We start from the raw sequence: 27,544 nt of genomic DNA on the forward strand, positions 1-27,544 counted from the left end.
GCCACTCTCCTCTGATTTCTGTGACATGTATATAGTTATGGCCAAAAGTTTTGAGAATGACGCAAGTATTGGTTTTCACAGTTTGCTGCTTCAGTGTTTTTAGACTTTTTTGTCAGATGTTGCTATGGTATACTGAAGTAAAATTGCAATCATTTCATAAGTGTCAAAGGTTCCTATTGACAATTACATTAAGTTTATGCAAAGAGACAATATTTTCAGTGTTGACCATTCTTTTTGAAGACCTCTGCAATTTGCCCTAGGCTGCTGTCAATCAACTTCTGGGCCACATACTGACCAATGACCGGCCATTCTTGCCTAATCAATGCTTGGAGTTTGTCAGAATTTGTGGGTTTTTGAGGATTCACAACAAGTTCCCAATTAAGGTCTGGGGAGTTTCCTGGCCATGGACTCAAAATTTCGATGTATTGATCCCTGAGCCACTTAGTTATCACTATTGCATTATGGCAAGGTGTTCCACCATGCTGGAAAAGACATTGTTCGTCACCAAACTGTTCTTGAATGGTTGGGAGAAGTTGCTTTTGGAGGATGTTTTGGTACCATTCTTTATTCATGGCTGTGTTCTTAAGCAAAATTGTGAGTGAGCCCACTCCCTTGGCTAAGAAGCAACCCCACACATGAATGGTCTCCGGATGCTTTACTATTGGCATGACACAGGACTGATGGTAGCGCTCACCTTTGCTTCTCTGGAGAAGCATTTTTCCAGATTCCCCAAACAATCTGAAAGGGGATTCATCAGAGAAAATGACTTCACCCCAGTCCTCAGGAGTCCAATCCCTGTACCTTTTGCAGAATATCAGTCTGTACCTGAATCTTTTCCTGGAGAGAAGTGGCTTCTTTGCTGGCCTTCTTGACACCAGGCCATCCTCCAAAAGTCTTTGCCTCACTGTGCATGCAGATGGACTCACACCTGCCTGCTGCCATTACTTAGCAAACCACTGGTGGTGCCACGATCCCGCAGCTGAATCAACTTTAGGAGATGGTCCTGGCGCTTGCTGAACGTTCTTGGCCACCCTGAAGCCTTCTTCACAACTATTGGACCTCTCTCCTTGAAGCTCTTGATGATCCAATAAATGGTTGATTTAGGTGCAATTTTACTAGCAGCAATATCCTTGCCTGTGAAGCCCTTTTTGTGCAAAACAATGATAACTGCACGTGTTTCATTGCAGGTAACCATGGTTAACAGAGGAAGAACAATAATTTCAAGCACCACTCTCCATTTAAAGCTTCCAGTCTGTTATTCTAACTCAGTCAGCATGACAGAGTGATCTCCAGCCTTGTACTCGTCAACACTCTCACCTGTGTTAACAAGAGAATCACTAACCTAATGTCAGCTGGTCCTTTTGTGGCAGGGATGAAATGCAGTGGAAACGTTGTTATTGGGATAAAGTTCATTGTCATGGCAAAGAGGGCCTTTAATTGCAATTCATCTGATCACTCATGACATTCTGGAGTATATGCAAATTGCCATCATAAAAACTGAGGCAGCAGACTTTGTGAAAAATAATATTTGTGTCATTCTCAAAACTTTTGGCTATGACTGTAACACTCCAACACTCCAAATGCACACTGGTAGGCTAATTGGCTTCTAACAAAACTGTCTGTTTGTGTCTCAGGACTTTAATCTGTAAAATCCAATGGGGCTGAGACTCCAGAAAGCGCGGTGTAATATGTTAGCGTTATACAAATAAAAGATAATAAATAATAAGTAAATAATGGTCACGTAACTTCTTGGTGACATCCACTATCCATATCATTTGCAGAAGGGACCAGTTTCCCTTATATAACAAACAAATATATACTTTACAAACTTTTTTTTTTCATACAGGGCAATGACTGGGTCACTTCTGCTAGAAAGCGATTGCAAGTCATTACGTTATTTTACATTATCGCATGGTAACTTTCTAAATTTATATTCTGCAATTTGACCATACAAAACAAGGATTACGTTATTGACTAAGAAATAAGTTTCACAAACCCTTAGGCACTAATTCCATCTGACTGACACCGTGTTCTGATTTATCATATAAAACAGAGTAAAAATGTTAATAGCAACAATAAGAAAAGCAGTAAAAAGAGCTGAAATATGGAGGATAACTGTGATCCTAGGCTCTATCCCAAGGTGAACAGACATCAAAGAAAGAGGTGAATCTGAGGTGAGCACATAGCTACAGGCAGTAATAGATATTGTGTCCGCCTTCTGACTAACAATAGCAGTGATAAGTCAGCACCACACCAGTGTTCAGCCAGGCTTACTAACACAAACACACACAGCTAATGGACAACAAACATTTTACAAGTTTATTCTACACATTAACCACTTGTTTTTTACCCAATAATTTTATTTTATGGCATGCAAAAAGTATTATTTTCAATGGGGGAAAACTGGGGCTATAGTATGCTGGATACCTACAATCATACTTGCCAACTTATGGCAAGTATGGTCCGGGAGCCTGTCGGGGAAGGTGGGCATGCAGGGGGCGGGGCTCCAAAATATGTGTCATTTTGGCCCTTCCCTCATGACGTAATGATGCAAAACGCGTCATTTTACAGCGGGGGCGGGGCCAAACGGCGTGATTCCTGTTGAATCGCTGCGTTTTGGACCTAAAATCCGGGAGATTGCCACATTCTCCCCGGAGTCCGTGAGACTCATGCTAAATGCGGAAGTCTCCCAGACACTCCAGGAGAGTTGGCAAGTATGCCTACAATGCAGGCCACCATTTTATTGCAGCCAAACATTTTCCTGGTAACTAGTGATGTCATTGCTTTATTGTGAACTACTAGGTTGCTTTTCCATCTACATTAGTTCAGCCCTCAAAATGACTGTCTCCACTATGTAATAATTTACCAAACAAAATAAGAGTTGTTTTGCCACTTTAAAATGGCATGTGAGCAGGAGGACTAATCAGAAGCTGCAATATCCTCAACTGCAGCTTCTGATTGGTCAAGCTGCTCACACCCGCCCTCAGCAGCATCACACAGTACTGGTTTTTAGTCAGGTGTGTGAGGCCCTGGGAAAAAAGATGGATGCAAGCGGAGGGGAAGGACCATATTAATAATATCTGCCAATGCAGCTTCAAGTACTGTTTTGTGTAAGAATTTCTCCAAAATTGTGTATATCACATTTGTTTTACTGAAATCCAAAATTGTGGCCAAACTATAAAACAGGTGGTGCTGGATACAAAACACTCTGTTCTGATAGTGGATTGTTACAGAGACTTGTTAGAAGGTGAAGAAAAATTTAAGCAACACAGAATTATATCTACTACCTCCCATCAAAGAAGGTAGAGGCTAATGCAATAGACCAATTTAAACATGTTTGGGGCAGACACATTAGGATATCCTTACAAACAACCAAGGATCAAACAGGGTTGGAGGTTACCTTAGGTTAAAAAAAGGGCAAACTAGATGGGCCAAGTGGTTCTTATCTGCCCTCGATTTCTATGTTTCTATGTATAATAAATTCCAACCTAACACAAATCCCAATATCTCTTTTCATCCACTGCTTCTAGCAAGCTTGAGGGGGGTGATGACCTTCACTCCTAATAAACTTGTGTCAACACATTAACATGTTTTATACATATGCCTGGCAAAGCCCAATAAATCCAAAACACTAAAGCCTTTTTGTGGGAGCCATTATGCAGGTTAAAGCCAGGTCAGGGTGGCAAGGTTACATAGAGATCACTATCAACAAGGCAGTGATGTGTTCTGGTGTAGTGGGAAGTGTTACACTTATATCCATGCTGCACAGTCCAATGACTAACAGAAAACAGAAGAGGACTAAATAAAAATAAAGAGAAAAATGCAAAGATAATTGCCCAGTGTTGTTTGAATATATTTGTAAATGAATAGATTAGAAGAAGAAGGTATGTGGTCGACAGCTAGACATTCATTTGGTCGACATTCAGAATGTAGACAGTATGGTTAGGTCAACAATTTGAATGTACACAGTATTATATGGCTAGGGAAAATGCTAGGGAGAGGGTTAGTGATAGGGCGGGGTTAAGGATATTATTGTTGAACTAATATTACTGTCTACATTTGAACTGTCAACCTAATAATTCAGTCTACATTCGAACTGTCGACCTAATAATACTGTCTACATTTGAACTGTCGACCTAATAATAATGTCTACATTTCAAATATTGACCTAATAATACTGTTAACATTTGAATTGTCAACCTAATAATACGAACAAGACTCCAACTGTCGACCTAACAAAACTGTCAATGTCATTAATGTCGACAATCTAACCCTGACTATAGTATGGTGTCTACCAAATAAACGTTGAATCATGTAACTGTCGAACATATGTATCATATGTAGAATATGGTTTATAAACAAGCTTATGAACACTCTATAAATTATTTACTTTCACCTATAATTTTCTTCTAATAGAACGCCAAATGTCAGACTTCCATCCTTGTGAGTTTATCCTTTGTAAACTTTGGCTGTAATATTTCAACTACTTGGTCTCTGGAATATGTTGCTCAGCAAAAGCTTTTTGTACAATCAAATGTTGTAATGCTTACATTAATGTTTTATGTATCCGCTCAATGGCTTCTTCCAGGTCTTCCTTCTGGTCAGGCACAAACCGATACTCCGACACATAACCCGCCATGTTTCTATATGGATCATAGTCACCGAGCTCCGCTGCAACAGACAGAGGATAACATTACCCACTATTCAACTTTCTTATTGTTAGGAAAACACTGTCACATAACTTTGCTTTGTATTATAACGTTATGATAAATACAGTATATTTGGGCTCATTTTCCTACAAGTAACCACATAGTTATCTTACAGACTTGTAGTAAATCTGGCTAACTACCCTACTTTATATAAGGTAGGCCTTACTTCTGGTTGGGGCACTTTACAAACCTATGTCACAAGCACATTTGTTATAAAAGCGTTTCTTCAGTTTGGTACAACATGAAAATAAAAGAAAACAAAAACATAAAGGGCCTTATTTTCATGCGCCTTCATTTCCTCCAAAGCAACAACAGTTTACAGAGCAATATGGCAGCCTCTACAGAGAGGCTGAATATTGCCCCACCCCATGGGCAGAGCTGGGCGGAGTGAAGGAGTAGGTGCACTGATGTGATGTGTCTAAATTTGTGGAGAAAGATTCATAGAAATGAGAGTACGAGGTGGGGAGGGTGCATTCATTTGGGTCACCGATGAGAATAGATTTTTTTTTATTTTTGGAGCTTTTCCCCAGCTGTCAGCTGTCTTATCTTTTACTTTTAACAGGTCGCTTTTTGCCTTTTTCAGATGCACTTTGTGGAGAAGCACATTTCTAGGTATACTTTGCCCAATGTAAAACCAAACCTCAAACGCACAAAAGTGCTGCATGTGATAACGAGCATTCCGATGTCCTATCACTATACGTCCTGATGTCCTATCACTATGCGTCCTGGTGTCCCATCACTATGCGTCCTGGTGTCCCATCACTATGCGTCCTGATGTCCCATCACTATGCGTCCTGGTGTCCCATCACTATGCGTCCTGGTGTCCCATCACTATGCGTCCTGATGTCCCATCACTATACGTCCTGGTGTCCCATCACTATACGTCCTGATGTCCCATCACTATGTGTCCTGGTGTCCCATCACTATGCGTCCTGGTGTCCCATCACTATGCGTCCTGATGTCCCATCACTATGCGTCCTGGTGTCCCATCACTATGCGTCCTGGTGTCCCATCACTATACGTCCTGATGTCCCATCACTATACGTCCTGGTGTCCCATCACTATACGTCCTGGTGTCCCATCACTATACGTCCTGGTGTCCCATCACTATACGTCCTGATGTCCCATCACTATACGTCCTGGTGTCCCATCACTATACGTCCTGATGTCCCATCACTATACGTCCTGGTGTCCCATCACTATACGTCCTGATGTCCCATCACTATACGTCCTGGTGTCCCATCACTATACGTCCTGATGTCCCATCACTATACGTCCTGGTGTCCCATCACTATACGTCCTGATGTCCCATCACTATACGTCCTGGTGTCCCATCACTATACGTCCTGATGTCCCATCACTATACGTCCTGGTGTCCCATCACTATACGTCCTGATGTCCCATCACTATACTTCCTGGTGTCCCATCACTATACGTCCTGGTGTCCCATCACTATACGTCCTGGTGTCCCATCACTATACGTCCTGGTGTCCCATCACTATACAATTTAAAGTCATGAACGAGGCCAAACTGTACTTTAGGAGAAAACAGAAAAGTTCTATTGAATGGTTGCGGTGCTTGTACAGCGGTGGGCCCTGCACTTTTGCACAGAGAGCCTCTTCAACTTTTCCACATCTCCGCACACATTGGCACACTTCTAGCTAGCGATGGCATCTTGTGCGCTGGTTGAACCATCTAGGCACAGTCGTGCTGTGTAAAATGAAGGCACTTTGTATTGCACATTGAGAACATTGGGCCTAATTCATTAAGGATCTTAAATGAAGAGGATTCTTATTTCAGTCTCCTGGACAAAACCATGTTACAATGCAAGGGGTGCAAATGAGTGTTCTGTTTTGCACATAAGTTAAATACTTCCTGTTTTTTCATGTAGCACACATATACTTGATAGATTATTTGTACACTGAAATTTAAAGTTGATATTTGTGTGCTACATGAAAAAACAGTGAACATGTGACACATGAATCAGGCCCATTATTATTATGTTTAACAAGTTTGTGCTATCACTAATGACCACTTCCAATGAAACATAATTAACTGTTTCAGGATAACCCCACCCTTTCAAGCACCTGCTGTTGACCTATAAATTGATTGAGCAACTTTCTTTTCTGCTTTCTAAAACATATTTTGCAGGAAGGATAGACGTAAGCATTTTTCAATGCTTTTGTAAATGTTAGGCTGCTTGGACTTACAGTACTCGTGCTTATCATTACTTCCCGGAACGACATAAATAAACAACACAATAAAATATACAATAATAGAAGAAACTTCAGGTGCCTCATTTATTTATATCCCAGGCTAGACATCTGCTATCTTATGCTGTGACATTTTAGCGTTTGTTTGGCAGAGATGCAGGTTGTTTGTGGGTGATAAAAACACAACTTCAAAGTTCCATTTATTTTCTAGAAAAGCTTTTCCCTTAAAAAGAGTTAAACTTAGAATGTTATTATACTGCAGTCCTTTCAGCAAAGGAGTAAACAGGAACTTTCCGAGTGCTGCATCTTCTATTGAAGCATAGTTCTTTTCAAGCTGAAGCAGTAAAGGCTTTTTTTTTATATTGGAAAGAACATGGCAATAAGGATTAAAAAAAAAGGTCAATCCGCTTCCACATAAAATAGCTGATTATCTGTATTTCTTTGCTTTCTTTTCTATGTACTTGATCCGCGCTCTTTCATCTGCACTGCATTTTCCAATTTTTTTGCCTATATGAATCTGTCAGTATTTGTTATCTGATGTAGGATAGTGCAACCTCATAGAAATTCCTCAAATTCAATTCCCTTCATCCATCCGGCAAGTCACTAGTTGACTGTATATTATACACTTTCAAGAACAAACAAAACGGTAAATAAATTCCTCATCACCAGGGGCGTTGGAGGAGAGACAAACAGTGGAATGTAAAAATTGCTGTCTATTTACTAGGCGTATGTCTCCTGTAACCCATAGCAACCGATCCATGTCTCCTGTAGTCCATAGCAACCGATCCATGTCTCCTGTAATCCATAGCAACCGATCCATGTCTCCTGTAATCCATAGCAACTGATCCATGTCTCCTGTAACCCATAGCAACCGATCCATGTCTCCTGTAGTCCATAGCAACCGATCCATGTCTCCTGTAATCCATAGCAACCGATCCATGTCTCCTGTAATCCATAGCAACTGATCCATGTCTCCTATAATCCATAGCAACCGATCCATGTCTCCTGTAACCCATAGCAACCGATCCATGTCACCTGTAACCCATTGCAACCGATCCATGTCTCCTGTAATCCATAGCAACCAATCCATGTCTCCTATAACCCATAGCAACCGGTCCATGTCTCCTATAACCCATAGCAACCGATCCATGTCTCCTATAACTAATAGCAACCGGTCCATCAACTACTGCAAGCTAGTCAATGAGAGCACAAATATCATTGGTCACATATGGGTAACTGCACATTTACAGTTCTAGAACAAAACCCGCTCTGGCTATTAACCAATTAGACTGTATTTGTATTCATTTGAAAATTAAGAATTATGATTGGAGTCTTTTACAGTTATAAATGTGTACACTTTGTATAGTGGTTCACTTATCCCAACATATAGTTAAATTGGGGTCTATAGAATATGAAATAATGGCAGTAAAAAAAATTTGTGTAATTACTTTTCCATAAAACCCCCTAAAGTCTCCCGAAAACTCCAGTGACAGAGGACATCTTTCTACTGACAGAAGGCCAGCTGAATGTCTTCTATATATTTGCTGCCAGTGGAAGGACACAGGTAAAAATCTATAAAGCTTAAGAATATGATCTGGAAAAATATTCACTGTATAAGTAATTTGTGGGGTACTATTGTGCTTAACAATGTGCGTGGATTTCATCTGGGTGCTTCAAGTTCCTCCCACAAAAGACATACATGTAGGTTAACAACATGCTGTGTGTGTGTCTGGTGTAGGAAATTTAGATTGTAAGCTCCATTGGAGCAGGGATTGATGTGCCTGAATAACATTCTCTGAGGATTATTTTGGATCTATATACTGTAAATAAAGGATAATAATACTAATAAGTTTCTCACATCCTACATACAACTAGCAATGCATAAGAGGAAAAATGGTAAAATGCAAAATGTTGTTGCAAATATGAATGCATCAATGTGAGTGACATATAGACAGCCCTCCCCACATTGAGGGGGAACTCAGCTCTTAGTAGCTAAATTAACAGGTTCTAACGCAGACAGAACTCTAGCAAAGCAATCTTGCTAGACATTTTCCCAAGATATGACGTCACAAGCACAATGGGCCTGATTCATCAAGGAAAGTAAATAAAAAAAAAGGAGTAACTTTACACGTTGGCAAAACCATGCTGCATTGGAGGGGAGGCAAATTTAAAATGTGATGGCAGATTTATAGTTGGGGTAGGACATATCATAGATCAACTTTACATTTCATTGTACAAATAAAGCTATCAAGTATTTGTGTTCTACATGAAAAAACACCCAGTATTTAACTTATGTGAAAAATAATAAACTAATTTGCACCTCTTGCATTATAACATGGTTTTGTCCAGGAGAAAACTTACTCATATTTTTTGCCTTACTTTCCTTAATGAATCAGGCCCAATGTGATTACTATTAAACTTGTTAATAAGGTTTACGTCATATTTAATGTTTTTTTATAAAACATAATTGTGACGAAATATAGTATATCTAATGACTGATTGTTATTTTCTGTTGAATTTATGTATAACACTGTGAATATTTTATGTAACCTTTCAAAGTGTATTTTGTTAACTGACCTGAGTCTGACCTAGGCAAGTGTCAATGGGTTTTTGAAAGTAGACAGGCCCAGAGACAGATAAGATCTCTGAGTAGTTTGAGTATACAGAGGAGTTAGACTTAGCCAGGCCAAAACAAACAAACAGAGATGAGAACTAGGGTCCTCTGAAAATGCCAGGTCTCAGGACATCCATAATTTACTTCGAAAGCCCTGTGTCATTTTGGGCATCCATCTAAATAAAATTCCTAAGGTTGGAGGTGTAGAGCCAACAATAAATGGTTTAAAATTCCCTTGTATCAGTAGTACAGTGTTCATTTCTTTGAGGAGGTCAATCATGACTGAAATGTGCCATTCTTCTCAATTTGTACTCCTGACACGCCAATTCCTGAACTTGTAAGTAGGGACTGGTTTTTACTTCCTCTTTTATTTTTTTTAAAAACTTATTTGTGCAATCTATTGTATGTCTGTTTATTACCTTTTTGTAAATTAAAGCCTTGGAAATATTTTTCAGATTAAACATATTTTAATCTAGTGTATTTCTCCGTGATTCTTTGTGAATTTACGAAGCCCAGGGAGGCTCATGCTACATGTGTTTGTGATTTAAGTGTGAAACATTAATAAGTGGTAATAAATCTTTTGTGGTGGCAGAAAAGGTATATTCATTGTTAAGTAACTAAGGTAACAGCAATCACGACCAGCTGTTCAGATTGCTGTATCTGAGACAGGCTGGGGTGTTCGTGACAATGATGTAATAAAATTGTACAACTACTTTACTTTCAGTTAGGTTGAAAGTGTGACGTTCGCACATTATACATTGAGACTACAACAGGCCAGGGAGTTGCATGATAAGCTAGTATTTGCTTTGCGGTTTCTCGAGGAACAGTTTTGCATATTTAGTGAATGAAGGGTTATTCAGAGTAAAATCATTTGTCATTGAAATACTCTGCACATTTCAAATGAATTGACACTTCTCAAAGACCATCATCATGTAGATTATTTTGTTCACATATCACCGGCAATAAGCCTGGAAGTACATAGATGAGTCAACCCATTTGGCTCACTAGATTAAATTGTGATGTTACTTAATATAAAAATTCTTATTTTATTTGCCACTACCTGCAATCATTTTCATTTGTCATAAATTTGTCATGTTCCTTTTGTTTGTTTTCTTGTTTATCTAGGGGAGGTAACGCAATATCAGACATCTTGTTACATGTCATTAGATACAATGTTGTCTCTCAATTACATTTAGTAACTCATTGTAGAGTAAGCTGCATCCCTTCTCAAAGTTCAATTTACAGTACACTTGAGAAAGAGGACAGAATTTGGAAGATTTAACCAAACAACGTCATTTAAATACACACTTACATTGTCAGATTCCATTGACAGAGTCTTTCCCCCTTAGTGGAGCCTTTAAGCTTGGCGATTTAAAAATGGCTGCAGAGAGTGGATGTAAGGGTCCGGCCAATAAAAAGCTGCATTCACAATAATTCTTACTGGTCCGAGGAGAGCCGTATACCTTCATGTAATTTGATGTACCCAAGCTACATTGAGACTTATGCAATAAAAATGTTATAATTCGTCTTGCAAGGAATTATTTTCCTGGACATTATTAGAGGTAGAATCTTCCTACACCTACGTTTATACATTTTTCACTGCATTTTTTAGGCAGCCAGAATGTCAATAGCGCACGTCAGACTAATCTTATTATTCAGACTTACACTGTACAGCATAGGCTCCCAGCTGAGCAGCGATGTTAAACGGACAGGGCAGCCGGCCTTGCAGAACATCCTGTTTCACCTGCAAAAAGAACTGATACCTGAAAAGAAAGCAGATCACATACACGTTACTGTGACAAACATACTTGTTTTATTATCAATTTCATCAGGCTAACTCTCTGTCTCCATATATATGTGTGTGCAGGGGATGTATACACTAGACATAGCTTTATGTACTGGCGATAAGCGAATTCTGGATTTCTGACAACCCTTTTCCAAGTCATACTTTTCAGACCTCTGTAGCCAGACCCTGAGGAGAAATGGAGAGTTTAGGGCAGATATAAAACAATGGCTCTGTGCATATGGAGTGGGTTTTTTTCTTTCTGAAAAAAGTGTGAACCAATACTTGTCACATGACACATTGCCTGTGCCACATCTATCCTGATGTTTCACATTTACATACATGCATGACAGTAGATGTCTCTTACTAGGTGCAATCTGGTCCCGGATCGCGGTATCGTCTGGAGTGCGCATTAGCTAACGTAATATGGTACCGCGGATTACCTTTGCGCCCTGTTCCGGCGCGTTACCGCAATCCCGGTACCTAATTGAATATGCCCCATAGTGTCCAACTATCTTTTACCGCTGGGTGATTTTGCTGCCATTATGTAACACATGCAAGTGTAATGTTAATGTTAGACATCAAACCATTCATAAGCTTAACTTGCAATTCCCTGGAAATTTGCTGCTGAACATATACAAGACTGTGGTCAAAACAGCAGTTTATAAATGCCGGCAATAAATTATTAAAACACATAATAATGAATGAATGAATTGTCAGCATCTGTGGTCAGACGCTTGCAGAAAAAATGAGCAGCTGAATAGAGGAGAAATGCAAATGATGCTGAACTGTGTATTAAATGTGCTGCATATTCTAATGAAAAATCTGTAACATCATCCAAACATGTGGAATCAGAAGAAAAAAAGCACTTTAAAGACTTCACCCATGAGAGATGGTTGCATAAAGGAATAAAGATCTCAGCCCCTTGGTTAAGATCATTAACCTGCGATATCTTCACTTATAAATGAGGAACATATCCATCACATTGTCTATGTTGATTTTTCACTCCTATAATACCATTTTAACACACAATCTCTGAGATAACAGGCTTTTACTACCAGACAAACGTAACAGACATGTGAACCGAGAGGTATTGTGCTTAGATTTTGTGCAGTCTGTGGAGATCATTTAGGGGTATATTTAACAAACTGTGATGGTGCACTAACGTGCACTTAACATAGAATCCAAGCCCCGATGTGTCCCCCGCATATTTATTAAAGATGCATCGCAGCAGATATCGTGGATATCTGCTGCTTTGCATTCTGCTTCGTTTTGGGGAGTAGTCACCATTCAATAGTATGGTGACTGCTCCCTCTTGCAATCTAACAAGTTTCGAAAAATAGATTTTTTCGGGAACTTGTCTTGATAATGTACGCCAGCTGAAGCTGGCGTACATTATCATTAATGAAAAGTTTCAGTGCTGTCAGCTCTGCTCCGACGAGCAGAGCTGGACAGCGCATGTGTGGAGGGATCACATGATCCCTCCCTGTCATTCACACTCTCTCTCTGCAAACTATAATTGCCGATAGAGAATAGAGATGTTTGTGTGCATGCCCGAGGGTTTCACTCGGCGCATGCGCACTGGAGTAAGAACAGGACCCCCGTTGACCACATACTGCTTCGGGAACGAAGCAGCTGTGGTAAGTATGATTTCTACTTCACAGGAACAGCAGTTTTTCGGAACTGCTGTTCCTGTGTTGCTTTTTTAATAAATATGAGAAATAGTTCAATCCTTATCAATGCGATAAGGATTGAAAACTATTTTTCATATTTTGCGAGTGATGATAAATGTGCCCCTTAGGGGCATATTTAACAAATCACGGTAGTGCACTATTGTGCACTTACCGTGGAATTAAAGTCCCGATGTGCCCTCCGAATTTTTTTTAAAGTGCATCGCAGCAGATATCATGGATATCTGCTGCTTTGCACTCCTGATCGTTTTTGTGAGCAGTCACCATTCAACAGAATGGTGACTGCTCCTGGCCGCAATCTAACAAGTCCCGTAAAAAAAATTTTTTCGGGAACTTGTCTTGATAATGTACGCCAGCTGAAGCTGGCGTACGATATCAGAATTGAAGAAATCCACTGCTGTCAGCTGTGCTCCGAAGAGCAGAGCTGGACAGCGCATGTGTGGAGGGATCACATGATCCCTCCCTGTCACTCAGCGCACTCTCTCTGCAACGATAGTTGCAGAGACAGAGTGGGGACTTTGTGCGCATGTGCACTGCACATGCGCAATTGAAGGAAGAAGAGGAACAAAGAGGAGATCTCGAGACAGCGCATCTGAAGATGGGGGTAAGTGTGATTTTTTCTATCACAGAAACAGCAGTTTTTCGGAACTGTTTTCGGGTGTTTACTGTGAAATTACTATGTATCATTGAAGCATTGCAGCAGATATCTCAGATATCTGCTGCTTTGCATTTCCTATCGGTTTTCTGAACACTCCCCATAACAGTGTATGGGAAGTGCTCAGAACCGCTATGTATTAAAGGCTAACTAGAGAAAATCTTCTGAAGCTGGCGTACATTAACATATCTGAAAACTTTCGCGCTGTCCAGCTCTGATCTGAAGAGCAGAGCTGGACAGCGCATGTGTGGAGGGATCATGTGATCCCTCCCTGTCACTCATCCTACAGTTTGCCGTCCAGGATGCTAGTGCGCATGCACCAACTTTTCAGTCAGTGCATGCGCACTAGCAAAAAAGGAAAAAAAAAAAAAAGAGAAGATCACCGCAGCCTTTAAACTTGAGAAAAGACTGCGATGATCAGGTGAGTCACTTCTCAGGGACAGCAGGTTATCGGCACTGCTGTCCCTGAGAAGTTTTTTAATACATAGCCGTTACTTTTCAATCCTTATCAAGGAGATAAGGATTGAAAAGTAACAAGTGAAAAAAACGAAGGGTCATAAATAGACCCCTGTGTGCCTAGATTTCCGCATGGCAACATAGCTTTGTGTAGCAGAGAGCAGCAATTGCGGAGGCAGAGAAGTTTGCCCATTGTACAGAGCAGAGTACAACATTAATTTCATTTTACACAGCGAGAGTATTACAATGAAATAAAGGGGAGGGGGGAGGGCACATTTTCAAGGGTACTCTAAGCTATGTGGACAGAGCACGGACACCTTACTGAGATCAGGTCTGGTCCATATTTGCAAAACTATGTTGTAAAAAGCATATTTTGTAACTTGCCACACACAGTGCATTGTGTAATACAATAAATAAGTACAAAACTGACAGCATGCAGCCTTAACCAAATCCTCACCCAGCCTCAGAGCTAGAAAGCTGGGCTGATTATCACTATAAGAGGGAGACCATGGGGCATATTTAATAAAGCACGATAGTGCTTTTAACGGGTCATTAAGGTCCCACAGTGTCCTCCGCAAATTTATTAAGGGTGCATCGCAGCAGATATCATGGATATCTGCTGCTTTGCATTCCTCTTCGTTTTTGGGAGCAGTCACCATTCAACAGAATGGTGACTGCTCCTGGCCGCAATCTAACAAGTCCCGAAAAAAACATTTTTTTCGGGAACTTGTCATGTTAATGTACGCCAGCTGGAGCTGGCGTACATCATCCGAATTGAAGAAATCTAATGCTGTCAGCTCTGCTCCGAAGAGCAGAGCTGTACAGCGCATGTGTGGAGGGATCACATGATCCCTCCCTGTCACTCAGCGCTCTCTCTCTGCAACTATCGTTGCAGAGACAGAGAGGGGATCTGTGTGCGCATGTCCAGTTCTTGGAACTGGACATGCGCAATTGAAGAGTGAAGAGAAGACCCAAAGACAGCGCTTCCGAAGAGGGGGGTAAGTATGATTTTTTTTATCACTGAAACAGCAGTTTTTCGGAACTGCTGTTTCTGTGCAGGGCTGTACATAAATGTGAGAAGTAGTTCAATCCTTATCATTGCGATAAGGATTGAAAACTACTTTTCACTTTATGTGAATATTGATAAATGTGCCCCCATGAGCTTAGACTCCTCCTGCTATAGTGGGAAACAGCCCCAGGCTAGTCAGTGCAGGGCTGATGGCTCCGTTCTGACCATCAGGGCATGGCTGCAAAAAAACAGTTTGCTCCTTCCCTCTTCCAGCGGCTACCAGCAGGGGCTCTTCCCGACCTCCCTTGTCTGGGGTCAGGAGAAATTATCAAGACTGAGACCCCAGTATTCTGGTCCCAGTCAAGCTGTGTGACCATGGTCTTAACTCGTGGTCATCTGGTTAACGCAAACCCCCCCCCCCCCCCAAGCTGTTTAGCGCTTGTTGAGGATTGGGAGAGGGAGGGGGGTGCTGACAGTTATTATTTTTGTTAATACACAGGGCTGCATTTGTGGTCTGAGTGGTGGCAACTGCCATTCATCTGCAGTGCAGCGCTCTTATAATCATCTGCAGCGCTCCTATATTCAGCTGCAGCGCTCCTATATTCAGCTGCAGCGCTCCTATATTCAGCTGCAGCGCTCCTATATTCAGCTGCAGCGCTCCTATATTCAGCTGCAGCGCTCCTATATTCAGCTGCAGAGCTCCTATATTCAGCTGCAGCGCTCCTATATTCAGCTGCAGCGCTCCTATATTCAGCTGCAGCGCTCCTATATTCAGCTGCATGCGTCTTTTTCTGGAAATGACGGACTGTTACCTCCACTCAGACTACAGATGCTGCTATTTCCTTCATGTAAGCCAGATGCAAACATACTGACAAAGCATAGCACGCATATACATACTATTCATTCATCTGACATACCACGTATGATTCTGCCAAGAAAAAAGAATAGCCAGGAATTTTAATATTATGTTTTGGGAAACACACTTGATACAATGCAATGTGCTTCCTTGAAGAGTTCATGTGCATTGCATGAATGAAGTACAGTGTAACAATTGCTCCACCTGTACATATCACTCATACTGTCCTGTGCATTATCAGCTTGTTGTAACTGCTCCAACTGTGGGAAGTTAGACACTGCAAACAGGACAGAACACATGGGAAACTTTATCTGAGCTACGAGCTCTGATACTGTCCTGCTGAAACGGCCCAAAACTTATTTCTCTGTGATTAGCAACCAATTGTGTAGATGTAAATCGCTGGCTACTGGCTAGTAAAATGCTGCAGACTGCTACGGTCACTGTGATCAGACAGATTTATTACTTAGCGGCAACAAAATAATCACTACAACAGGTCGCCAATGTGTTCATACACTTTTATGGGATATAGAAAAGTTACTGCAATATAAATATAATTTTATATATTCTAAATTTTAAACATTAAAAAAAATACAATGAGAAAAAATAAAATCGGGTTAGTGTGACTTTAATATACAGGACACACTTCACATTCAGGGAGAACAGCACACTTGAAATTTATCAATGAACTATTGTACCGCTACAGCGGCTTTCCCATGCTCGACCAATCAGAACGAAGCCACACTTTATAGGTTAGTTATTGACATTCGCGGTGAGAGCAGTATGCAGCATCAATATGTTTGTATATGTCTACCTGCAGCGTATATATATTTGATTAAAAAATTAGTAAAAGAGGGTTTGCGGAGTCTTTATTCAAGTAAAATAATTTATCACAGCATTTGTCGGGGGGTTTTAACAGTACATTTTTATAAGGCACTACAGGTCATGTGTATGCTGGCACTTTAATTCTACAAGTGCCAAGTTTTAAGAAAGACTAACTGCACGGAACCATTCTATTGTTTAGTGTATCTACACTACCACTTCTATTGTTTTATATGCCGGATCCACGTTTGGGTATTGACTCTAATTCCCTATGTATGAGTAAATACCATTCAGATGAATGAGAAGGAAGGAAAAACCTAAAAATAACAAGTGCAGACAGCATATTCACGCCTGCCGAGATTCAGGCAGGCAAAAATGGTAAAAATGTTGCAATAAAGTTGTATAAACTCAATCAAATAACTAGTACAAATTAGCTGCAGGGTAATTAGTAGGGTGTGTGTTAAAACCCCACCCAAAGCTAGAAACTACAAACAATAAAATATTGTCAACCCTGCACTGTAAACCAATAGATATGTTAAAAACAACTGGAAATATATAAAAAAACATTTGTTAAAATAATACAAATAAAACATGAATTTATTCCAATAGATTGCACTAAAAACCTGTGATTTAAATGAATAGTAATATGCAACTGTAGCGCATCCTTAATAAAAGCAAATATCCAAACCTTAATACAATCACTTTTCAGACAGATATTCCATTTATGTGGCTGGATCACTTAGAAATAACTTATTTGTGGCTGAATCACATAGAAATTATTTATTGTAGAAATTTAATCCAATTAGTGGTGCAGGTGCCACTTTATATTATTGCAAATGTACTTATCTTTTTATATTGATATGTGTTTGTATGGAAATGTATTTATTTTGGAGACAGTATATCATGTTTGGGTTTTGCAACTGTCTAGAGACACGTAATCTCATGTTAATTAGACTTGTTGATCGCTGAGTAACCAAAACATCTGTTGAGCCTGAAAGACAGGAGGGAGTAATTATACTTGCTGGTACACTCCCAAGGCAAGTGATCACAGATGAATGTGAATTTTGCAAGTTAAATTTCATTCAAAGCAAAATTATAGAAATGTTATATCCTGATGGTAAACATTCAATAGAAAACCTCAGACGTAGTGGTGCTGTGACTGGGGCTGTGAGGTTTGGATCCTGCATCCAGTACCAACGCTCTAACCGCTACTGGCAGCTCTGGCCAGAGTGATAGGTCAAGGGGAACCATCCACAGCAACCCTGATCTGAAGGCAGGAGGTCAGGGGTGCCAGTCTAGGTGTACCAGAGAGGGTTACCCAGAAGGATGTAGTTCTGGATGCCGCAAAGGAGTCCAGTGGTGGCAGCAGCAAAAGCTCCTCCTACTGGGCTTAGAGGCGTAATGAGCAGATTAAAGGTAAGTATCCTCTCCTCGTCTGAGATAAAGAAGAGAGGTACATCTTTTAGCGTGTCTGCGCTACTCCACAGGAAACCCCGACAGGTAAATCCAATTTCGAACTGCCGATGGAGCGCTTGCAAAGTCTGTACTTTCAGTTCAAAACACCCTGACGCGTTTCGTCTCTCAGAGAGACTTTTTCAAACAGTGACAATAAAGGATTGCGATCGCTTTTTGCATGTTCTAGTACCCAATGGCAATCAAGTTTAAATTACTGGATCAATTAGTCTGTCGTATGGCAAACCAACAGACTCAAAACTAGTTCCCAGGCCATAGGTACAAAACCATGTATTTTTTAAAACTAAACTTTTGAAAAAGAAAAAAAAAAAAGATAAGAAAACTAAACTTGTAATCTCTACATAAAGCATACAGAAAATCATATAAATACAAATACATTTATATATATTCAAGTGATTCGGTTAGACCCTCTGGATGTAAAGATCTTACTGTAAACATTCAGAATGATTCCCTACTATATAACGCCCTAAACCTATCCCATCTCCTCAACAATATGTAGTGGAAAACTAACGTAATAAACGGAAGATCCCCATTATGTTCGGAAGCCAAATGTCTAGAGACACTGGTCCTGATTTATTAATTTATTAAGTCACGCATTCGTATTCAGGCTCTGGTATTCCCAATACCATCAAGACATGGATCTCAAGTATGCATTTGAAATTGGGGGCAGGCCTGCTGTGGGACGCTGCAGGATACGTCCAATACCTATGTGGATTCAGACGTGGCTGTAAATTCACTATGGTAATACGCCCCTTCCTCGCCCAGTTCACTACCCGAAATCATAGGCTGTAGTAAGTGTCCTTTGTGTTTGAAGACACAGCGTACAGGGCTACACTCACAGACGTATCTCCCGATTCTGAGTATGCGCAGAGGGATTTTGCATACAATATCCTCAAAATCGCCTTGATGAATCAGGACCACTATGTTTCATATACCTCTTACTAATATTGAATTTGTGCTCTCTAAAACGGATTTTGACAGTCATGTCTGTTCTACCCACGTACTACAGGCCACATGGGCACTGCAGAACGTCAATCACATAGGGTGTATCGTAGTAACAAACGCTTTAATTGGGAGAACTTCCCTAGTCACAGTTCAAATTATTTGTGATTTTTTTGTTAGAAATAAAACTGCAAGTAAGACACCACATCTTCCTGCATTTGAAACATCCTTGTATCTTCACCGGTAACCATCTCTTTTTATTTTGCTCTCGATTTGTGTCTTGTAGAAAACTAAGCTCTAATAGGTAACAGCTAATAAACTCCTGTTCTTTTGAAAAATAACACATGATCCATCTTCCCGTATAGTCTTCAACACTGGATCCTGTTTTAGAATCTTATTGTTATATTTGGAAATAAATGGTAAAAAATTATTATTTAAAAACCTCCCATCTGTTATTTTCTTTTTTGGCTCCAGCAGAAATGTTTTATCTATATTTCTAGTATGAGCCAAAGCATTTGTAAGAATGCCCTCTGGCTATCCCTTTCTGGAGAAAACATTCAACAATATTTTTGCCTGATTCTCAAAAGCTTCTTCTGAGGTACAATTATGTTTTATCCTACTCAGTTGACTTTTAGAGATATTGTTTACCCATGGTCCATGATGACTACTCTCATAATGGAGAAAAATATTAGAGCCTACAGGTTTTCTTTACTTGGCAGATAAATAATTTTAGAGGCCTGAGTGGAGATAGTGGTATAGAAAAAAATCATAGTATAAGAAGAAGTAAAAATGAAACTCCAATTATTAGTATTATGGTGTTAAACAAAATTAAGTGATAAAACATGACCCTCATCCCAAGTAATGATCAAAACATCAATATAGCGTCCATAGCACACTTAGATTTGTGTGACAGGGGCCATCCCACGCAAATTGTTGCTCAAACTGACCCATACATAAGTTAGCAAAACTCGGTGCGAATGGCGTACCCATTGCCGTCCCCAGCACATGTAAATGGTACCGTGAATAAAAGTAGAAATAATTGTTTGTAAGGATAAACATAACAGAATCTGAAATAAAAGAATGCTGCCCCTCTGTAACCTCCAAATGTCCAATGAGAATATTTTTCACCGCTTCAGTTTCCAAGTTGTGAAGAATATGTATATAGGGCTTGTACATCAAGGGTTAAAATTCCAAATGGGCCTTTTCACTCAATATTCTGAATAATATTCAAAAAGTGAATAGTATCGTGAAAATAAGATTTCAGAGTGACAACGTATTTCTGCAAATAAAAATCTACAAATTATGAAAGATTGCACATCAGTGAATCAACCCCAGAAATAATAGGTCTACTAGGGGGTGCTAAAAGATTTTTGAATTTTAGGAAAGTAAAAAAATATAGGTGCGAAAGAATGATCAATATATAAAAAAAATCAAGCATTTCCTTCAAAATCTCCTCTCCACAAAGAGCTCCATAAAGTAGTTTTGTTTTATTTCCAATTGAAAAGAGGTAGGATCTTTCTTTATGTAATTTATCGAAGGAAACATTTTGTAGTTGACTAGGGACTTTATTAACATAATAAATAGAACCCCCCCCCCCTCTTATCGGCGGGTTTAACACAACGGATTGATCGTCTCCAAGTTCTCAGATTGCAGATTGTTCCCATTTATTTAAATTTGATTTGTTACTTTTTTATTATTTAAACGTTGAAAGTTCAGATCATCCATTGCTTTTCTCTAAAAATTATTAATGGTAGAGTTTCTTTGATTAGTAGGGAAAAAACTTTTATTTTTTAAATAAGATACTATACTTACTGTCATTCACATTATCTCCCCTCCCACCTTGGATTTTTATCAAAAACATTATTTAAACCATCTGCCTCTAAAGACACTGTGTTAGTCTCATCCAAAAGTATTTCCAAATCGATCAAACAATCTATATCTATTTTCTCTAAAACAATAGGAATAACATAAATTTCTCTTTTTTTAACAGTTAACAGGCGAAATAGATGGAACATCTGTCTGAAAAGTGATTTTGTGAAGGTTTGGATATCGCCCTTTATTTAGGATACACTACAATTGCATATTACGATTATAAACAGATGGGGATTACTTGTATTATATCAGTCTGTTTAAATCAGAGTTTTTTACTGTAATCAATAGGAACAAATTCATGTTTTATTTGTATTATTGTAATTAAAACATTTTTATGCTGCCAGTACCTTCTAGTTGTACTCTGCCATATCTATTGGTTTACTACTCAGGGCATAGGATATCATATTTTATTGTTTGTAGTTCACAATGGAGAGGCCCTGACGATGCTTCACACAGTTTAACAAAATCCCGCCCGGAACAGGAGTGAGGATATACTGCTCTGACTGTCAGGGGCATCCGCATGATCAAAGGATAGGGGAGCGCGGGTGTCACGTTCATGTAGGTAGGTGTACTGTGCTAACTAGCTTTGCAGTATACCACGTCTTACATTCACACAGTAGGTGCAATTATACAGCGACATAGTCTCCTTGGAAACTGTAATGACATGTTGGCATCACATGCTGTATACAATACCTGGTTATCTCTTCCTTCAATTTACATGGATCTTCTGCATAGAATTTAACACCAAAATATAGAGTGTAGGGAGGGCCAGCTACATAAAAAAAAGAAAAGAGCAATTATACTTACATCACACAAAAGGAGTCCTAAACATATATAACATTATATAAAACAAACAGGTAATAAATAGTCTTGCTATACATAACACTGCACAAGTTTCATGTAAAAATAAACATAATGCATTTCACACAATGCTTATCTGCACATAATATCCCTCTTCACTTACTAAGTTTAAATATAGAAAGTATATATAATATATATATATATATATATATATATATATATATATATATGAGAGAGAGAGAAAGAGAAAAAAAGACAGCTATATAGATATATACACAGTATATATTATATATATATATATATATATATATATATATATATATATATATATATATATATATATATATATATACACACACACACACACAGTATATACATATACACCATTGTCTTCATAATAAATAAAGCTTGGTCTTATATCCCAAACATAAAAGTTAAAGATTGAGGGGGGTATTCAATTGTTAGCGAGTTTGTAATTTCGAGCGCGTTAAGTCTTTTTTTTCCTTTTTTTCCTTTTTTTCGAGCGCAGAAACTTCTCCCGCAATTCAAATCTTTTTTTTTTTTTTTTTACCGAAACAGTCTTATCGCGCTCCAAACGTTTGTCAATGTTAAAGTATAGGCTGGATGCGAACCCTCAGCGGAAAAAGCTATTCAATTGTTTTTTAACGCTATGGGTGAAACAGGCAAATCTGCTGTTTCATCTCGCACCTCCTTGGTCTGCTCAAAGAAAAAAAAAAAATTTTAAGTTAAGAAAAATATAAATTAAACTGAAAAAATAGGTGTAAAAGTTCATTAAAATAACCTGAAAACTGAAAAGTACTATTTTTTTAAAAAAATAACAGTGTAATAATTAATAATTTTTTCCAAGTTCCCCCTTTAAAATTGCATTAATTTGCATTTATTTTTTATACTAAAATGACTGCCTTAACCACTCCTCATTTCAAACTCGCTAAGACCAATAATAGAGCGCGAGGGGGTGGATGCAATGTTAACAATTGAATTGAGCGGTTTTTGTTTTTTAAAAACGAGCGCTCGAACAGGAAAAAACGAGCGCTCGAACAGGAAAAAACGAGCGCAGGATTATTTTTTTTTCGAGCGCAGGATTTTTTTTTTTTTCGAGCGCAGGATTTTCATCCGTCTCGCTAACAATTGAATATGCCCCTGAGGGTCTGATTCATGTCCAGACACCACAGGCCTGATCCATTAAGTTAAGTAAAGGGAAAAAAAATAGTCGCTTTGCACCTTGTCAAACCCATGTTGCATTGGAGGGGGAGGTAAATTTAAAATGTGGGGACAGATTTATAGTTGGAGTATGACATGTCCTAGATCAACTTTAAATTTCAGTGTAAAAATAAAGCTTTCAAGTATTTATGTTCTACATGAAAAAACAGCCAATATTTATCTTATGTGCAATATAATAAACTACTTTGCACCCCTTGCATTGTAACATGGTTTTGTCCAGGAGAAAAAGTACTTTTTTTTGCATTACTTTCCTTCATGAATCAGGTCCATTGTGTTTAAAACAAAGACTATGTCATATAAGTCATCACTATCAGTCAGCACTTACACCTGCACTGTAGCTGGTGCAAATGATGTACATACTTAAGAGAAACCCAGCACATGAATATTGACACACCTTTACTGTACATTCCCTACATTCACAAACAATGTTTCCTGGAGACCAGGGATGGGGCATAAAGATAGAGACAACGAGTGGCAATGAGCAGCTAGCCCAGTCACATGACTGGATCAGTCACATGACAGTAGGGGTACTAGTGCTGGTACAATGTGGGGACACTAACTAGCAATGTATGTGGGATATTTGGGTTGGCTCATTATAGAATTTAAATCACATATAGCAAATGGTAGTGTCAAGGGAGCTTACATATTTTAGCTAAATTATGATACCAACGTGTGATACTGTATTAAACATTTATATAAATATAAGTCAGCATTGACAATATTCTTATAAGGCAATTTACATTGGGCAGGTAACCTAGATAGCCCCCGTCTTGCCCCATAAAACGTCATGAGTGTTTCAGACAACACACTCAGGTGATGTACTTACTGCTAATCAGATCTTTGTGTTCAGAGATGGTCTTCGCAGGATCCAGCCAGTACTGCACAGAAACAGTATAGAAATACGTCTTACTAACAAACAAGTGTTGAGCAATACAAAACAATCCAACATCTCCCAGTTATGTGGCAAACCCAGTAGTTTTCTAATGGAACACTATGGTCTGGTACTAAGGTCATTAAGGTAAATGAAAATGCTTCAAATAAATTTTTTTTTTTATTTTTTTTATTAAATCAGTCACCCTTGTAGTGAGTCATACGTGGGATCTTCACAACTGTGACCAAACTAAGCACGTTGAACCACGACAACCATATCTACACATTTAAATTGAGCGGTGGATACAAACATCTCCAAGGTGTACTGTGCGGGTCCCAGGCATGGGTCCTGCTAGCTGGGGAATAAGTGGGTTCCACAAAACAAAATATGACTTGGACGTCTTCTTTAAATTAATCCATTTCAAGTCCAGACAAGGTGCATGCATGACAGATGTGTTAATAGTAAACATACTGGGCCTGAGTTATTAAGGAAAGTTAAGCACAAAAAAAATAGTAACTTTTCACCTTGGCAAAACCATGTTGCATTGCAGGGGATGTAAATTTAAAATGTGATGGCAGGACTACAGAAATTATGGACCGTTTCCAGACACAGTGGGAGGTGGACCTGGGGGAACCACTGGACCACGAGGACTGGTCTGATATCTATGAATGGACAGCATGCTGTTCTATAAATGTTAGAATCAAGGAAAACCCGTATAAACTATTACACCGGTGGTACTACGTCCCCTCCCGGCTCCGCACCATATATCCACAGGTGAGCGATGCCTGCAGGAGGAACTGTGACCAAACTAGCTATTTCATGCACATATGGTGGGAGTGTCCCAAACTACGTCCGTTCTGGACAGCTGTTCTTTCCTTTGCCTCGACAATCTTTGGCGTCCCCCACCCTCCTCTCCTAACACACATACTGCTACCCTTGCTGGTCCCAGACCTGCCTTCTAATGCCCACAAGTTGTTTGGACACATTATCAGTGGGGCAACCTGTCAAATCACTGCTTCCTAGAGAAACACCTTACCACCAACATTACAAACCGTCTGCAGCCGGGCATGGCACACCTATCAGATGGAGCATATTACCTCCTCCCTATCCTTCTACAAGGTCTGGTCCCCATGGGCCTCATACCAAAATCAACCTCTACTGAGATTCTGAACTGATGTAATACTTGTGCATGGCTCTCCAGCCCAGAATACCACTGGATCCCTGCTATATCTCTTATCACGTGAATCTCTACCTTCACTCATACATCTCTATTTGTTTGTAAATTATGTTGTTAATCAACAATATTTAAAAATAAAAAAAAATAGTACACAGAAATAAAATGTGGGGACAGATTTATAGTTGGATAGGCCATGTCCTAGATCAACTTTAAATGTCAGTGTAAAAATAAAGCTATCAAGTATCTGTGTGCTACATGAAAAAGCAGCCAGTATTTAACTTATGTGCAAAATAATAAACTAATTTGCACCCCTTGTATTGTAACATGATTTGTCCAGGAGAATATTTACTCCTTTTTTTGCCTTACTTTCCTTAATTAATCAGGTTCATTGTCACTGCACTCCAAATACCAGAATAATCTATTTTAAAAGGGAAAAAATCCAGGTGGCCCAGTGACCCAGCCCAAGGTAACACACTATGATACCAGCCTGCGGGGCAGATGCCCCCCTGCCCCCCAGCCCAGCCTGCCCCTGCTCAGAAGACAGTTTAAACAGAGATTTCTAATTTGCTTTCGCACAATTTTTGTCAAAGCTTTTAATATATTTTGGTTAAACCGTATTGACTGCAGAATCTGTATATTCAAACAATAAAAATGAGGGAGAGCTGTGATATTGTATTGTCAAAGTCGTATAATTGGATGAACAAAAGTATATTGGTTAATATTGTTTTATCGTGCGATTGCACTCAGTATACCAAGCTACACGTGGCATACTGTGATCGCACGGTAAAATACGCACGCACACACTAGCACTACAACATTTAGTTATTTCTATATTTCATATTTATAATGATTCCAATCCACAGTGATTTATGAGCAGATAGTATTTAGTTGATTATTAGTCTATATATTATGATTATATATACACTTTAGTGTTATTTAAGGTTCAGGTTATAGGAAAATGTGTCATGTCAGGTATCATTTTAATCCCCTATTCATCAGCAGTTGTCCGGTTCTTTCGCCGAAGAGATCGCACATTGCAAACTCTAGTTAGTGAAGTTAGGGAATAAATACTTCAAGTTATACTGACTGTAATGTGTAAATAGACTAGATTAAACTGGTTTCTGGGCGGGAGAATCATCTGGAATGTTGACCCTTAGCCTTAGAGGGGGTTGTTTGAACTAGCCTATGACCTGTTTACACTGGACCCACGTGAAGTCTGGACCTATAGAAGGAAGCCACATCATCTGCATTGTTCTCTCTGTAACACTGAGTGTATATAATATAGCTGTACTCCCACTGGCTTCAGTCTCTTCTGACCACAGTATTTTAGAGTGAAATACTGTCCGCTGGTGCCAGTGGGAGCGCGGTATGTATTTATCTTTTGGCATTGGCTGTACTGTATTATAATCATGTATTGAATTGTTAAATTATTGCATCTGCTAAAATAAATTACTTTGTGCTTTGGAAACACAATACAATCGCTTGGGCAATGCTTATTTGAAAACGATAGAATTACTTTTAATAGTATTGTCACACAAATGTACATATGTCACCTGTCCTCACAGAAACTGTTTATTAGGACATCCAACAGAACATAGACTGGGCTATTTAGTAAGTACGTGCACCTGTCCTCACCCACACAGTCTCCAGTCCAGGCAGCAGTTCTTTAGTGCTTCAGCAAATAAAAAAGTAATGTCTATCCCCTCCTCTCTACCCCCAAAAGCCCTTATTTGGGTACATTTCTAAAACTATTTCCATTTCAATAAATTAGGACAAAGGTTGGGACTGTGCTATAACAGACACCTTTTTCTTGACTATCTACTTCTACTACTGCTTTAATTAATGTATCATACTAAGTCATATTTGCCAAATTTCTAGAATGTCCGGAAGACTCCCAAAGTCCAGGTAGGTCTCCCGGGAGAGCAGGCAATTCTCCCACATCCTGTCCACTTCCTAGAGAAGAGGGCAGGATGGGAGCAACAATGACGTGATTAGCATCATTTTGGCCCCTCTCCTGTGACAAAATATCAATTTTGTCACGGGGCAGGGCCAAAATAACACAATTGAATCTTCCCCCTTCCAACTACGCCCCCCCCTGCCCAGGATCTCCCGGGGCTCCATAACTCAATGTGGTAAATATGTACGAAGTATGTTGTCTTTCTATTAATAAATCTTAATGCTACCACATTAGGTCAGATCTAGTTACAAGCTGGTCATCCTTTATCTCCATCTTCCCTGCAATGTGTAAAGTATAGGTTTTTTTTATCGGAAGATGCCCAAAGATGGAAAATGAAGTGGTGGTGGTAGTAATGTTTTGACTATTACAATGAACCTGGCAATGTTGTTCTGGCCTCAGAAAGT

The 27,544-nt window shown here is 39.3% G+C and overlaps 1 protein-coding gene across 2 annotated transcripts in view; it reads right to left on the reverse strand.

Annotated features, from left to right (window-relative positions):
* EPB41L4A (erythrocyte membrane protein band 4.1 like 4A) overlaps positions 1-27,544 on the reverse strand; it is a 203,272-nt gene that overhangs the window by 90,432 nt on the left and 85,296 nt on the right. For both annotated transcript variants that reach the window (XM_075181646.1, XM_075181638.1), the window contains 4 exons: positions 23,962-24,013; positions 21,786-21,864; positions 11,202-11,299; positions 4,551-4,671 (listed from right to left, as the gene is read on the reverse strand). In XM_075181646.1, coding sequence (XP_075037747.1) covers positions 4,551-4,671; positions 11,202-11,299; positions 21,786-21,864; positions 23,962-24,013 — 350 coding nt within the window. The remainder of the gene's footprint in view (positions 1-4,550; positions 4,672-11,201; positions 11,300-21,785; positions 21,865-23,961; positions 24,014-27,544) is intronic.

The sequence above is a fragment of the Mixophyes fleayi genome, chromosome 1, assembly GCF_038048845.1.
Source record: "Mixophyes fleayi isolate aMixFle1 chromosome 1, aMixFle1.hap1, whole genome shotgun sequence".
Classification (NCBI taxonomy): Eukaryota; Metazoa; Chordata; class Amphibia; order Anura; family Limnodynastidae; genus Mixophyes; species Mixophyes fleayi.